Raw genomic sequence first — 16,673 nt, 5'->3', positions numbered from 1 at the left:
TTTTTTCCAGTGCTGAATGTTAACTGTTTCCAACTGAGCATGAGCACGTATATAGTACTCGGTTCCCCAAAAATGTGAAATGTGTATGAGGATCTTTTATTATGGTAAAGTAACGTGTTTTATAATTAGGTATCTGACCCCGTTGAGAGGTACGGATTTCCCAGGGTTGGAGGGAGTGAATCTTGACCAAGTGCTTCTTAAAAGCCCCGGAGGAAAAAGATGCTCTACTTTTACTTAGTCCCCATTGTGACGTTCCAGGCAGAGCTGTGCTGGAAACCAAGTCACTTTAATTCTAGTGTTGTACTGGGTTCTGCTACATTGGCTACCTCTAGTCTTGTTCTCTCCCTAGGGAGCCCAGAGGTGTCCCAGGACAGACGCCCTCAAGAGGCCCACCCTTGCTCCTGGCAGATCCAGGTGGACGTGCGTAGGCCATCTCCCATGAAACACTCCTCCGGTCTGTAAGCAAAAGGATTTGGTTATTAAGGGCTAAGGTGTGGTGGACAGGTATCTATTGCTTCAGGGCAGCCTTGGGGAAAACCGCCCCAGCGGTAAATTAGACCCAATCGCTGCTTCGGGGAGTTCAGTTTTGAGACAGGCCACAAGTAAACGAACAGATGAGCTAGAAAATTACAGATTATTTCAGTGCTATGAAGAAAATAAGCAGGGAGCTGTGGTGGAGCCATCATTCTTTTCTTTTTTCTTTCTTTCTTTTTTTTACAAACAGCTCTTTTGAGTTATAATTGACATTCAATAAACCACACATTTTTAAATACACAATGTTATTATTTTTTTAATGTTTATTTATTTTTGACAGAGGGAGAGAGAGACAGAGCATGAGCGGGGGAGGGGCAGAGAAAGAGAGGGAGACACAGAATCCGAAGCAGGCTCCAGGCTCTGAACTGTCCGCACAGAGTCGGATGCGGGGCTCGAACTCACAGACCGCGAGATCATGACCTGAGCTGAAGTTGGACACTCAACCGACTGAGTCACCCAGGCGCCCCTAAAGCACACAATTTTATAAGTATTGAGACATGTACACCGAAGACACCATTACAATCCAGAGAGTGAACACATTCATCACTCCCCTCCCCACCTCCCTGTGTCTTCCCACTCCCTTCTGTTGCTATAGTTGGCAATTTCCAGAGTTGTATATAAATAGAATCGTATGGTATGTGACATTTGGACCATGTGACTTTTTAACCAAACATAATGTCCTTGAGGTCCATCCAGGTTGTATGGATTAATAGCTCATTCATTTCTCTTGCTGAGTAGTATTCCGTTTATGGAAGTACGGGTTTATTTCAACCATTCACCCTTTGAAAGACATGTGACTTGTTTCCAGTATTTTGCCATCACCAATGAAGCTTCTAAGAACATTCCTGTACACGTTTTGTGTGAACAAGGGTCCCTGGCTGGCTCAGTCAGTAAAGCACGCGACCCTTGGTCTTGGAGTTCAGGCGCCATGTTGGGCCTAGAGCTTACTGAAAAAGGAAAAAAGGGGGGCTGGGTGGCTCAGTTGGTTAAGTGTCTGACTCTAGATTTTAGCTCAGGTCATGATCTCATGGTTGGTGGGCTCGAGCCCCCTCTTGGGCTCTGTGCTGGTAGTGTGGAGCCTGCCGGGGATTTTCTCTCTCTCTTTCTCTGCCTTTCCCTTGCTCAAGTGCCATCTCTCTCTCTCTCTCTCTCTCTCTCTCTCTCTCTCTCAAAATAAATAAACTTAAAAAAATTTTTTTTAAGGAAAAAACCAAGTTTTGTGTGAGCATAAATTTTTAATTCTTTGGCCATATGGGAAATTACATGTTTAATTTTGTAAGAAATTGCCAGATTAGGGGCGCCTGGGTGGCTCAGTCGGTTGAGCGTCCGACTTCAGCTCAGGTCACGATCTCGCGGTCTGTGGGTTCGAGCCCCGCGTCGGGCTCTGTACTGACTGACGGCTCAGAGCCTGGAGCCTGCTTCCGATTCTGTGTCTCCCTCTCTCTCTGCCTCTCCCCGTTCATGCTCTGTCTCTCTCTGTCTCAAAAATAAATAAAAACGTTAAAAAAAAAAAAAAAAAAGAAATTGCCAGATTACTTTCTAGAGTGGCTGCATCACTTTACTTTTCTTTCTTTTTTTCTTTTAAAGTAGGTTCCATGCCCATCATGGGTCTTGAACACATGACCCTGAGATCAAGGGTCACATGCTCTCCTGACTGAGCCAACCAGGTGCCCCCACTTTATTTTCCATGTGAAGTCTTTAAAAATCTAGACAAACCCCCCTGCCTTTTTTCTTTCCTTCATGACATTGATTTTTTGGAAGAATCCAAGACAGGTATCTTGCAGGAGTCCCACATTCTGACTTCATCTGATTGTGTCCCAAGGTGTTGATTAACATATTCCTTTGTCACCCTATATTTCCTGTAACCAAGACTTCCCAGCTTGATTAGATTCAAGAGAACTTCAAAGGTGGCTCTGTGAACTTTGTACTGTACTTTCCATTTTTCAGTGATGCTGAATTTAAGCACCTGGTTAAGGCAGTAACTGCTCTCTCTCTACTGTAAAAGTAATCCGGTGTCTGTGGAATGAACACTTGCCATAGGAACCATTTGATACTAAAAGCCCTTTGCTTTCCATGACCACTCTTCTCAACTACTTCCTGATCAACCATCAAATCCGGCTGAATAAGATAAATTAATGTCACTCCTTCTCTAGAACCCAGGATAGGTTTCCTAGGACTGGGGGAGACCCTGCATTTATGACCTATGGTCCCAGGAACTCAAGAAAAGTCCTCAGATAAGCCAATGTATCAGAGCTGAGCAAACCTGATGGAAAGAAGAGGTCAGTGATAATTGCTCAAAGGGGCATCCTGGAGACCCCATGTCAAGAACTTTAAGAGGAACCAGGTGTGCTATCCAGAGGCTGAAATTTCCTTTCTTTTTAAAAACTTTTAATGTTTATTTATTTTTTTAATGTTTATTTATTTATTTATTTATTTACTATATGAAATTTACTTAATGTTTATTTATTTATTTTTTAATGTTTATTTATTTTTGAGACAGAAAGAGACAGAGCATGAACGGGGGAGGGTCAGAGAGAGGGAGACACAGAATCTGAAACAGGCTCCAGGCTCTGAGCTGTCAGCACAGAGACCGACGTGGGGCTCGAACTCACGGAGTGCGAGATCATGACCTGAGCCGAAGTCGGCCGCTCAACCGACTGAGCCACCCAGGTGCCCCTAATGTTTATTTTTTAAGAGAGAGAGACAGAATGTGAGCAGGGGAGGTGCAGAGAGGGACGGAGACACAGAATTGGAACCAGGCTCCAGGCTCGGAGCTGTCAGCACAGAGCCTGACACGGGGCTCAAACTCATGGACCACGAGATCATGACCTGAGCCGAAGTTGGACGCTTAACCAACAGAGCCACCCAAGCGCCCCACAATATAAGTATCCTTGATGGTGTGATCTGGAAATGCGCCCCAACCATTTCTTCCCACCTTAGTTGGTTGCCAGGATGGCTAATCAGGGTGTCAAACCAGGTCTGAAGGAAATAGACAATGGTGCTCCCTCCCATGGCAAATTTTGTGTTGATGAGAATGTCAGAGGATCCTCTGGCAAACACTGACCCATGTGGTGTGGGGGTGTGGGTGGGAGTGAGTTTTTTAGAATTTATAATAGCAAGTAAGTAAAATAATGACTAATTGGTAAGCAAACACAAGAGAGAAAAGCATGGAAAAACCACTGGAAAGATGAACAAATAGCTTAAGGAAAACAAAATGATGTTTTTATTTTTTAAAAAAGGTAAATTTTATAAAATATCCATGTGATATTTTGCTCTCAGCTCTATCAGAATCCTCTTTTGGCTGGGTAATTTGAGTTGCAATGACTTTTTTCTTAAATTGAAGTAAAATTCACGTAACATAAAATTAGCTGTTTTAAAGTGAATCCATGTGATTTTAACATATTGTTTTCTATTTTTCAACCTAATTTTTTTCTGGTTACAAAATTATTGCATGTTTGTATGTAAAATCCAAACATCCTATATATATGAAGAGATAGTCAAAGACTCCCACCACCCCCCCCCCATAATCCCACTTCAACCACTAGAAGAGAAAGTCACAGGTAGATGAGACTATTCCTCCAAATTGTTCTATTCCTATATTAACATAATTGTTAACAAACATTGAATTATACTCTACATACAGTTCACCATTTCCTTTTCCTTTCGGAAAATGCCTATGCACGGGCATTTGGGATGTTTCCAGTTTTTCCTGATTATAAGCAATGCTCCAATGAACATCCTTGGATGTACAGCTTTGCCTGCTCATGGGATATTTCTAGGAAAATTCTCTGTAAGTCTGATCGCCTGCACAAAGGCCATGTGTATTTTGCATTTTGCGAAGTGCCCCCAAGTCAGCTTCCCCAAAACTATACCAGTATTTGCCCACAAAGCCACGTAGGGAGAGCATCTGGAGAATGTTTGATGTATATGTTTGGACGTGCTCTGTAGATTTCACAAGGCTCCACCCGGTTAGGGAAGGAAAGAGGGAGGGACATGAATTCACATCCAGTTCCAACACTTGTTTATTCCCAGCTCCTTTCCAGACAGAGAGCAAGGAGAAGAGTCTGGGTTGGGTGAGGTAATCCTGACCCCATCCCCCTCCACCATGTAGGGAAATATCTTTGGAAACATCAGCTCCTGTGGAGCCAACACTTACCCCACCCTCCCATCCTGTTGCCCCAGCCATCCTGGACCCCCTGGCTCCAGAGCACAGAAAGCCTGGGCTCCGAGGGCTATCTCAGCAAGAAAAGGACTCACTAGCCCCCAAACAATCTTCTTAGTGTCCAAATCACTGCAGACTGTCTGCAAGAATCTCTGGCTTCTCGAGGTTAAAAATATCCTGTGCCGGAGGGGCCATCAGTGTCTGGCTCAGAAGAGAACTGGCTCTCCATTGCTGGGGAAATTAACTAAAACCAATTGACTTTTTTTCTATGAAGCTTTGAAGCCAGACTTTCAACTGGGTTAAAATCCTTACTCCACTATTTGCTAGCTATGTGACCCTAGGCCACTTCCTTAACTTCTCTGTGCCTCAGTTTCCCTGGCTGTAAAAGGAGTGTCGTGATCTCATCCATCTCAGAGGCCAGCGGGTCTCCATCCTGGCTGTGTACAAGAATTGGCTGGCAAGCTTTTAAAAATCCTGGTGTCCAGGCTGTATTCTAAGCCAATTAAATCTGAGTTTCTGAGGGCTAGTGTTCTGGGCAAAAATGTATATATTTTAAAGTTTCCCAGATGTTTCTGATGTGCCGTAGAGATTTTGTGAGTATTGCATGATATTGTCAGTATTGAATGAAAAGTGCTTCTGCTGGGGCCTGACACAGAGTTGAATGCTTTGGTAGGGGTTGTGGGACCAATCATCTAAGCCTGGGTGGTGGTCAGGGAAAGCTTCCTGGAGGAGGGGTTAGCTGAGCTGTGAACCAAAGGAGAGGAGTTACCCTGGCCAAAGAGAACAGGATGAATTTTAGCAGGAGTAACAGCACCTGCAGGCATCTGGAGCCTGGGGGATGTGGCCTCCAGAGGAATTGAAAATCATTCTCTGTGACTGGAGCTGAGAAGGGAGAAAGTAGACATATTGGGTCCCCTGATGAGGTTAGAGGTCAGAGAAAATCACTGTTTTATGCTGGTATCCTGAAGGATTATTTCAGCAGGATGGTAAGATACCCAGACCATGTCTTCCCTCCCAATTCAGAGGCAGCAGGGCCTTCCTAAGGCACTGTGTCCAAGCCAGCTGGGGAGCTCCAACTTGCCAACAATCGGCAACACCCGCCCCCCACCCCCCACCCCCCCATGCTCCCATTCACGAGCCGGCCCATGGACTCTCAAGTCAGAGAGTCCTGGCTTTGAAACCTAACTTTACCACTTTGAACCTAATGTGGCCTCTGGCAGGTGACTTCACTTACAAGCCTCAATTTCCTGGCCTGTAAAACAGGCATGAAACCCCCATTAGATTTTTGCAAGGATTAAATGAGGTGATGTAAAAGATAGCACGGTGCATCCCACATGTCAAACAGTAAATGTTTCCAATGATTATTCTTTTTAAAGATTATTATTATTTTGTGGTGCCTGGGTAGCTCAGTCGGTTAACTGTCTGACTTTGACTCAGGTCATGATATCCTGGTTCATGAGTTCAAGCCCTGCATAGGGCTCTGTGGCAGTACAGAGCCCGCTTCAGAACCTCTGTCCCCCTCTCTCTCTGTCCCTCCCCTGCTGGTCTTTTCTCTCTCTCAAAATGTATAAACTTAAAAAATAAAAATAGGGGCACCTGAGTGGCTCAGTCAGTTAAGCATCCAACTTCAGCTCAGGTCATGATCTCACAGTTTGTGGGTTTGAGACCCGCATCAGGCTCTGTGCTGACAGCTCAGATCCTGGAGTTGCTTCAGATTCTGTGTCTCCCTCTCTTTCTCTCTGCCCCTCCTCTGCTCGTTCTCTCTCTCTCTCTCTCAAAAAAAATTTAATTTAAAAAATAAAAATAATTATTCCAAATAATGATTCTGTAATGACAAGTATTAATATTATTAATAATACTCACAATCTTGATTCTGCAACCCTTTGGTGGCTGGATAGATTCCCAAATCTGTCCTTTTCTCTCCCAGCCCTAAAGTCCCACTTTGGTTCTCCCATGATAATTAGAGCTTTAATTTCTCAGCTCTTTTTCTGCACTTTTCTTGTTGTTCAATCTACATAACAGCCTTGGGAGGCATATGTTTTATTATCCAGATTTTACAGTTAAGGCAACAGAGGCTCAGAGTGGTTAAGCCACTTGCCCCAAACCACCCAGATACATATTACACCTGCAACCTCATACACATTCACTGATGAGAAAACTGAGGCTCAGAAAGATGAAGTATCATGCCCAAGGTCACACACTTGGCAGGTGGCAAGGCTGGGATTTAAACCCTTGTCTGTCTTATGACTTCTGGACCCTAAGGGTTCCTCCCAGAGGACTGAAGTGCCTGCTAGGATTCACCTTCTAAACCACCTGGAGAGATAAGCAGGGGAGGCTGGAACCTTTCATTCTTGCTGCCCTTACTCTGGGGCTCTTTTGAAGACCAGCCCCTTCTGGAATGCCCTTCCCACCAACTGCCTCCTGTTCTTCAAAAATCAGGTCAGTGTTCACTCTTTTCCAGGAAATATTTCCAAACCTCAATTGAATCACTCTTAAGCTATTGGTTCCCCTTCATGCAAACACCTGCAGTGTCATATTTACAATGTTATTTTATTTTATTTTTTTATTTGAGAGAGAAAGAGAGAGAGAGCACAAGGAGGGGAGGGGCAGAGAGAGAGAATCCTAAGTAGGCTCCACGTTCAGTGCAGAGCCCGATGTGGGGCTGAAATCAAGAGTTGGATGCTCAATTGACTGAGCTGCCCAGGTGGCCCTGTGTTTTATTTTTAATGTTATTTTTTATTTTTATTTTTTAAAATGTTTATTTTTGAGAGAGAGAGAGAGAGAGAGAGAGAGAGAGAGACAGAGAGAGAGAGAGAATGTGAGCAGGGGAGGGGCAGAGAGAGAGGGAGACACAGAATCTGAAGCAGGCTCCAGGCTCCGAGCTGTCAGCACAGAGCCCAACGTGGGGCTTGAACTCATCAGCCTTGAGATCATGACCTGAGCTGAAGTCGGACACTTAACCAACCGAGCCACCCAGGTGCCCCTATTTTTAAAATATTAATTTGGGGCGCCTGGGTGGCTCAGTCGGTTAAGCGGCCGACTTCGGCTCAGGTCATGATCTCGCAGTCCGTGAGTTCAAGCCCCGAGTCGGGCTCTGTGCTGACAGCCCAGAGCCTGGAGCCTGTTTCAGATTCTGTGTCTCCCTCTCTCTGACCCTCCCCCATTCATGCTCTGTCTCTCTCTGTCTCAAAAATAAAATAAATGTTAAAAAATAAAAATAAAAAAAATATTAATTCATTATGGGAATGGGTAAGATCACATATGTGGTTCAAAGTTCAGAAGATTCAATAGGGTGCTTGGGTGGCTCAGGTGGTTAAGGGTCTGACTCTTGATTTCAGTTCAGGTCATGATGTCACGGTTCATGAGATCAAGCCCTGCATCAGGCTCAGTGCTGACAGTGCAGAGCCTGCTTGGGATTCTGTCTCTCCCTCTCTCTCTGCACCTCCCCTGCTCACTTGCACACACACACACACACACACACACACACACACACACACTCTCTCTCTCTCTCTCTCTCTCTCTCTCTCAGAAAAAAAAGTTCAGAAGACTCAAAAGGGTATTTAGTGAAATTGCTTCGCACTCCTGACCCCCAACCACTTTGCTCCCACTCCCCCACCCCCTGCCAGTTAACGATAGTGTTTATGTATTCTTCCAGATCTCTCAGCATATAGGAGCATCTCATAAACAAATATATTGTTTCCCACCTTCCCCCACAAATGGTACACATGTTACACACACTGTTCAGTTTTATTTTTTAGATCTTGGAGACTGTTTCATATTAGTACATAATGATCTTCCTGGATCTCTTCTGTGGCTACACAGTTTTCCATTGTAGGACTGTATGTAGTTTATTTAACCATTCCCTTGTGGATGGACATTTGGGTTGTTTCCCGTCTTCTGCTCTTAAAAACAGCACCGCAGGAGCGCCTGGCTGGCCCGGTAGAATGTGTGATTCTTGAGCTCGAGGTCATGAGTTGGAGCCCCACGTTGAGTATACAGAATACTTAAAAATTATATCTTAAAGGGGCGCCTGGGTGGCTCATTCAGTTAAGCATCCGACTTCAGCTCAGGTCATGATCTCACGGTTCATGGGTTTGAGCCCCACATTGGTCTCTGTGCAGACAGCTTGGAGCCTGGAGCCTGCTTCAGATTCTGGGATTCTGTGTCTCCCTCTCTCTGCCCCTTCCCCCCTCAAATGAATGAACATTAAAAAATATTTTTTAAAAATTAAATCTTAAAAAAACAAACAAAAAAACAGCACTGCGGCTAAGGTCCCAGTACCTGAGACTTTGTTGTCAGTCCTGGGAAACTCTGTGAACGGTCTGTGGTGGAGTGGCTGAGGCTGGGGTCTCATCCTGAGCATGCAACTAAGCCCACAGCCCAGGCAACACATCTCTTTATGCCTCGGAGTGTCCCCACTCTTTCCTTCTTTCAAATAATATTTACCAAACAGCTGCCATTCTGGACACCGGTGAAGAAGATAAGCCCAGTCCCTCTTCTCATAGTGCTGACATTTTAATGGGGGAGGGAGAGACACATAATCAACAGGTAAACAAATAAATATAGAACATAATGTCAAAAGGTGAAAGTAATTAAAATAAACCAGCATAGAGGGATATAGGGTCTGATGAGGGGGGTGGAGGGATTGTAGATAAAATGTCCAGGACCCACAGAGGTGACTCGTGAAATGAAACCTCAGTGATGAGCAGGAACAGCCGTGCCAAGATCTGGGAAGAACATTCCAGAAGGAGTCTTGCAGCTGTGAAGTCTCCAAAGTCAGAACTAGTTTGCGGTGCTCGAGGGACATAACAGAGCAACATGAATCAGGAAAGACGAAGAAGACAAGATCTGGGGTGTAGCCTTGGAGATCCTGGTGAGGATTTTGGGTTTATTCGCAGTGCAACAGGAAATCACTGAACTGGTGAAGCAAGGGAATAATAATGTGACAATGTACATTTTTTAGACATTACTTTGTGACCCAGCCATTCCACTCCTAGGTGATTATCTAAGAGAAAGGAAAACATATGTCCACACAAAGACTTCGCTAAGAATGTTCATAGCAGCTTTATTGATAGTGGCCAGAACTGGAAAAACAGCCCAAATATCCATCAGTAGGACAGTGGGGAACCAAAGTGGCACATCCATACAAAGGAGTACTACTCTGCAAAAAAAGGAGCAAACTCAGGGCACGTGGGTGGCTCAGTCGGTTGGGCGTCCAACTCCTGATTTTGGCTCAGGTTGTGATCTCATGATTTGTGAGTTCGAGCCCCTCGTCGGGCTCCATGCTGACGGTGTGGAGCCTGCTTGGGGTTCTCTCTCTCACTCCCCCTCTCTGTGCCCCTCCCCCACACACAGGTGCACTCTCTCTCAAAAATAAATAAAGATTTTTTAAGTTTATTTTTGAGAGAGAGCGAAAGCGGGGGAGGAGCAGAGAGAGAGGGGACAGAAGATCTGAAGTGGACTCTGCACTGACAGCAGAGAGCCCAACGTGGGGCTTGAACTCAAAGCTCATGACCTGAGCTGAAGTCGGAAGCTTAACTGACTGAGCCACCCAGGTGCAGAGCAAACTCTTGGTGCATACAACGTGGTTGAATCTGAGGAACATGTTGGGGCAAAGAAGCCAGACCTCCCCACACCATGCAAAAAAGAGAATACATATTGTATGATTCTGTTTCTGTAAATACATTATAAAGAAAATCCAAAGTAATCTCTAGTCACAGAAAGCAAATCAGTGGTTATCTGGGGCCAGCAGTCAGAGGATAGGGGATCAAATGCAAGAGGCAGGAAAGAGCAATGGAATGTTCTGTATCTTGATTGAGGCAGTGGTTACATGGGTGTAAACATCTATCAAAGCCCATTGAACTAGTACACTTGAGACAGGTGCGTTTTATTAGGTATAAATTATACTTCAATAAAGTTGATTTTTAAAAATGCTTATTTATTTATTTCTGAGAGAGAAAGAAGTGGAGGGGCAGAGAGAGAAAGAATCTCAAGCACATTCCGCACTGTGTCAGTGCCGAGCCCAACGCGGGGCTTGAACTCATGAACCATGAGATCATGACCTGAGCAGAAATCAAGAATCAGTCCCTTAACGACTGAACCACCCAGGTGCCCTAATAAAGTTGATTTTTAAAAAAGGATACCATTGGCTTCTGGGTGGAAAATAGGCCCCAGGAGGCCAGTTTGGAGCTTAGTGCAGTAATCCCAGGTGGTGGCTTTGTCGCCACTACAGAGATGTCATTGGAGGTGGAAATAGGAGAGGGCTGCGGATTACCCTTGGTAGGTGGTGAGCAGGACTGGCTGTGGGAGGTGAGGACAAGGGGGACTAGTGATGACTTCCAGGTGTGCACCTGTCAACATGTGGGGCCCTTAGCTGACATGGGGACACAGAGGGTGGAGCAGCTTTGGAGCAGAAGCCCAGCCCCCTTCACCCACCGAAAGCCTGGACGGTCTCTTGAGATCCCTTCTGTCCCAGTGATTCTTTGTGTGAAATTCCTCCCTCCCCAGGCAGGTACGGAGTTGTCAGTCACCGAGAAGAAGACTCACCGCTGCCACCTTATGGAGGAGACTGGTAACGGGGAAGCTGGGATTTCAGCTGAGGTCTCCCTTTAAGTTTCATTGTTCAGTTACCCCCCCCCCGCCCCCCCGCAGTGCTTCTCTGTCGCAGCTCAACTCCTTCAACCACGCAGTGCCCTTGAGGAGTGGCTGTGCATCGGGAAGGGTCCCAAGCTCCATCACCAGTTCTGCTGTCACTAAGAACTCACTGCGCTGTAACTTTAAATATTTCTCTGTAAATGACCTACTTTTTCATTTAACTTGGCCTCATCCTAAATTGCAATACTGTATTTATTGAAAAACATCCACGTATAAGTGGACCTGCACACTTCACAGCTATAGTGGTTTTATGGGCTATTTAGGTAATTTTCTAATACACATGAATACGTAACTATTAAAATGAGAATTCTCGGGGCACCTGGGTGGCTCAGTTAGCTCTCTGCCCCTCCCCCACTCATGCTCGATCTCTCTCTCTTGAAAATAAACATTAAAAAATGTTTTTAAAAAATGAGAAATCTTGGGGCTCCTGGGTGGCTCAGTCAGTTAAGCGGCCGACTTCCGCTCAGGTCATGATCTCGCGGTCCGTGAGTTCGAGCCCCGCGTCGGGCTCTGTGCTGACAGCTCAGAGCCTGGAGCCTGTTTCAGATTCTGTGTCTCCCTCTCTCTGACCCTCCCCCGTTCATGCTCTGTCTCTCTCTGTCTCAAAAATAAATAAACATTACAAAAAATTTTTAAAAAATGAGAAATCTCTATCTGTGTACCATTTACACATCTCTCATTCCTCTGGTGGTACTTGTACCCCATCCGAGGGGAAGGGGGATTCTTCATGGGGTCACTCTAAGGTACTGTGCACCAGTCGGTGCTCACGAAATATCGATTATACATTTATCTGGACACAACTGGGATGGACAGCACTTTGTCAACACTCAGCAAAAACACCGACAAACAGAGCACTTAATTTCTGATACAGCACTTCCACTCCTAGGAAACAATCTTCAGGAAATAATTAAGGATGCATGCCAAGCTCTTTTTACATTACGGACATTTAATTTTTATCTTTTAGTTGATCTGTTTGTTTTGTTTTTTTCCCCTAAATCTCTTCCTACAGTGAACAACTAGTATAAAGAAAACTTCCACATCTATATTGTAAGGTCTGGAATTTACTTTTCTAAATCTTTTTTTTTTTAATTTATTTTTATTTATTTATTTTGAGAGAGAGAGAGAGAGAGAGCTGGGAAGAGGCAGAGAGAAAGGGAAAGAGAAATCCCAAGCAGGCTCCATGCTGGCAGCACAGAGCCCAATGCGGGGCTTGAACTAATGAACAAGATCACGAGCTGAGCCAAAACCAAAAGGTAGATGTTTAACCAACTGAGCCACCCAAGTGACTCACCTTTCCAAATCTTTTTTTTTCCCCCTTGAATCCCTTCTTTCTTCTGCGTGTCAGTCAGTGCACTATTAAGACATGGTCTCTGCCTTCCTGGTGTCTAGAGTCTAGTACGTATGAGATGGGAAAATGCAAACGACCAGTGCATAGGAACTGTTTAATTATAATTCTCAAGAGTGCTTCCAGGGCCCTAAAAAAAGATCTTAATAACAGGGGCCCTGCAGGTCAGGGAGTGATTTTCTAAGGAAATGGCTTTTAGATTGATATCCCCCCAAATAATGATGCCAGCTCACATTTAAAGCTGCACTGTCCCACGGGGTCCCCACTGGCCATATGTGGCTACTGAGCACTTGAAATGAAATGTGGCTGGTCGAACTGAGATGTGCTCTAAATGCACAATACATACTGGATTTCGAAGACTTCACATGAAAAATAAAAAGTGAGAAATCTCTGACGTTGTTTATACTGATTAAAAGTTGAAATGAGAATATTTAGGATATTTTGGATTACATCAAATACGTTAATATCCATTTTACCTGTTGCTTTTACCTTTTTAATATGGCTACTAGAAAGTTTTAAATTACATATGTGGCTTGCATTTTGTTTCTAGTGGGTAGAGTGGAGCCAGAGAGTGCTTACTGATAACAAGGACCTTTCTAAGTCCTAAATGTGTAGTATTTCATTTAGTCCTACGATGATTCTGGGAGGTGGCTTTTTTTTTTTTTTTAATTTTAAAAGTTTCCTTATTTTGAGAGAGAGAGAGAGAGAGAGTGTGCACGTAGGGGAGGGGAGAGAGAGAGAGAGAGATGGAGAAAGAGAGAATCCTAAACAGGCTTTGCACCATGTGGAGTCCAATGCGGGCTCAAACTTTGGTGAAGTCAGACGCTTAACCAACTGAGCCACCACCCAGGTGCCCAGGGAGGTGGCTATTATTCGTCTAACTGCAGAGGAGGAAAACTGAGGCGCAGAGAGCAAATGGCCAGAGATTTTCACCACCAGCAAGTGGCATAGCTGAGGTTTGAACCTAGGTGGAGTCCCTCTGCCTGACCAATACGCACTTAACCTTTACCCCATGCTACTGAATACAAGCACCACTGTGCTGGGACATCCATAGCCATCGGGGCAGAAGGAGCAGCACAGAGATAATCCACAGACTAGATGGGCCTCTGCTCATTTGGCGATGGAATGACCCTGGAGGATCTGCTTTCTCCGGGGCTGTTTCCTCACCCTGGGGACCTTGAATTCAGCACTGTCTGTCAATGCATGTTAATCTTTAGGAAGCATACTTATAATGGCCCACTAAGCATTCTCTAACTCAGACATATCCAGTGGAAACAAAATGCAAACCATATATGTAATTTACAGTTTTCTAGTAGCCATATTAAAAAAGATAAAAAGAAACAAGTAAATTAATGTTTTATCTAATCCACTATATCCTAAATGTAACTGTATCAACCTGTAAGCAACATAAAAAAATATGTCCCTGGTGACCCGTCTATCTTCCTATTATCACTCCCTGCCTCATATTTCATGCTGCGAATTCCTTCTAGTTCAATGCACCTTGGCCGCTGTCTTGCCCACAGACATTTGCATATGCTGTTCTAAGCAGTGGGGAATGATGTGAGACTAGCCATCCTTCATACAGGCCTGTTTGCTTTTCTGCCTGCCCTTTTGGACTATAAACCTGAAGAAGGCAGGCACCATATCAGATTTATTCATCGCTGTATCCCCACCCTGAGCACAGCTTCTGGTACAGTGCAGGCACCGTTAAATGTCTCACCTTTGAGTGGTTAATGAATGACCTCACTACTTATTTTCTGTTTCTTCAGTTAAACTGTGAACTTTCTGAGGAAAGGGACTATGTGGTTTGCTTTGTTCCAAGTGTCAGGTATAGTGCCCACTAGTCGTTCAGAAAATATATATTGAGCAGCACCTCCTATAAGCCATGCACATGCTAAAGGCTATGTGGTGAGCTGAAATGGACATGGTTCCTGTCCTCATGTGCGAGACATTGATCCAAGAATCCCACCACTAAATGTAAACTGCAGTAGTGAGTAGTGCTTACAAAACAGGTACATTACAGGTGTTGGAAGGGCAGCCTTGGCTCTTGAATTTTAACATAGGAGGACCTGGTAGCCAAAAGTGAGCTGCCTGGTTCTTCCTTTAAGAAAGAACTTGTCACTCAGATCGAGAAGAGGCTACACTCTTCCAGGGCATCCCCAGCCAATGGCTGAACATGCTGGGGGTCCTGGGGCTTGAACACTTCTGCCCAATGGAGATCCTCTAATGAGTTTTTGTTCTGGTGCTCCCTGATAGGTTGTCTATCTTTGTCAGATGAGCCCTTGTCCAATTCTGCTTCTTCCTCTTTCTCCTTCATGGGCGTTACCGCCGCTGACCCCCACCCCCGCCGGCCACCAACTCTATTTCAACATCTGCTTCCTGGAGGATCTGACTTGACCCAGAGGGGCTTGGGGGCTGGATTCTTGTGGGCAGGGGAACTTGAAGTGTTGCTTTCAGGGTATTTTTATATAGAATCAACAAACTACCATTGCCCTTTGCAAAGAATGGGGAAGGGCTGATAGTAATAACTGCCTCTATGAGAATTAACTTAGATAATAGCTGTATAGTATCTGGCACTCCATGAACCGCAGCTGTTATTATTACCGGATCTCTGAGTGAGTGGGTGTTTCAGGAAACTGTGCCTGGCACTGGGTATTATCTCCTTGAAGTCTTCCCCTTTATATCTAAGGTGGGGTCCCCTCTGCTCCTTGCAGAGATTTGGAAAGGTCTCCCTCTAGGGAGGGTAGACAGGTGGAAGATTAAAGGATATATAACTTTGAAAGTATTGAATCCAGGGGGTCCTGGGTGGCTCAGTCGGTTAGGCGACCAACTTTGGCTCAGGTCATGATCTCGAGGTTTGTGAGTTTGAGCCCCACGTGGGGCTCTGGGCTCTGTGCTGGTAGCTCAGAACCTGGAGACTGCTTTGGATTCTGTGTCTCATTCTCTTTCTGCCCCTCCCCCACTTGTTCTCTGTCTCTCAAAAATAAATAAATGTAAAAATAAAAAAGAAGAAAGTATTGGATCTGGCCCCAAAGGCTGGATTGCAAGCTGCACTGCCATCGGTCCAGAGGGCAACCCCAAGAAAGGTCCTCCAAAGGTTCCCTGCTTTGCCTGGTACTGATTTATGGTCCTCCTGGGAGATGACCTACTGGTAGGTAGACAGACAGGTGGACAAATCTGACTCTCCAGTGGATTGATATGTGATGATTGAGTGACCGATGGATGGACAGACACAGATCAGACTGAGATGTCAAGACAGGAGATGGATCTGTCAGCCAGACGGTCAGGCTTGTGACTTTGAGACGGACAGAAAGGCTGACAGCAGGGCCGGAAGGCCTGGGCGGGGTGAGGGGGGTGGGGGCCGCCGTCCGCCAGCTGGGCCGCTAGGGGGCGCCGCCTCCCCGCCCGGCGTGGCCCGCCGCCGGCTGGGCGCGCGCTCGCGGGCCTGCGGCGGGGCGGGGCTAGCGTGCGCACGGGGCGGGGCCAACTTGCTCGCGGGGGCGACCGCGGGTGGGGGGCGGAGCGCGCGTGCTCGCGGGGGCGGGGCACGCGGCGGGCGCGGGGGCGCGCGGCGGCGGCTCGTTCCGTTCCGGGCCGAGGCTCGCGGCGGAAAAGTTGCGGGGCGGAGAGGAGCGGCCCCGGGACGGGCAGCGAGCGCGACGCCGAGCCGGCTCCCGGCGCCCGCGGTCCCGCCATGGACGACCTCGGTGAGTGAGCGGGAGGTCGAGGAAGGAGGGTGCGAGGGGCGCGCGGCCTCGGGCCGGGCGGGAGCGAGCTGGCGGCGGGGGCTGCGGGATCCCTCCTCCGGCGGCCCGGGTCCTGGCTCTGCTCGCTGCCTGATGGAGCTCCGCTGGGCCGGGATCCCGGGCCCGGCCTGAGTCCTTTGCCAGGCCGGCCCCGCCGCGGTCCTCACAGCCGCCACCCCCCGCCTCGGGGACGGCTCCACCTCCGGACTCGGGACCTCGGGGACCCACCCCC

The 16,673-nt window shown here is 46.4% G+C and overlaps 1 protein-coding gene across 3 annotated transcripts in view; it reads left to right on the top strand.

Moving 5' to 3' along the window:
- Positions 1–16,249: 16,249 nt before the first annotated feature.
- PXN (paxillin) overlaps positions 16,250–16,673 on the top strand; it is a 47,881-nt gene continuing 47,457 nt past the window's right edge. For 2 of the 3 annotated variants that reach the window (XM_042963230.1, XM_042963229.1), the window contains exon 1: positions 16,250–16,402. In XM_042963230.1, coding sequence (XP_042819164.1) covers positions 16,390–16,402 — 13 coding nt within the window. In that variant the 5' untranslated portion in view covers positions 16,250–16,389. The remainder of the gene's footprint in view (positions 16,403–16,673) is intronic. The other variant, XM_042963231.1, reaches the window with a different exon arrangement.

Source organism: Panthera tigris, chromosome D3 (genome assembly GCF_018350195.1).
Source record: "Panthera tigris isolate Pti1 chromosome D3, P.tigris_Pti1_mat1.1, whole genome shotgun sequence".
NCBI lineage: Eukaryota > Metazoa > Chordata > Mammalia > Carnivora > Felidae > Panthera > Panthera tigris.
Note: the sequence above shows the minus strand (reverse complement) of the source record. Positions and strands in the feature narration are given on the sequence as shown.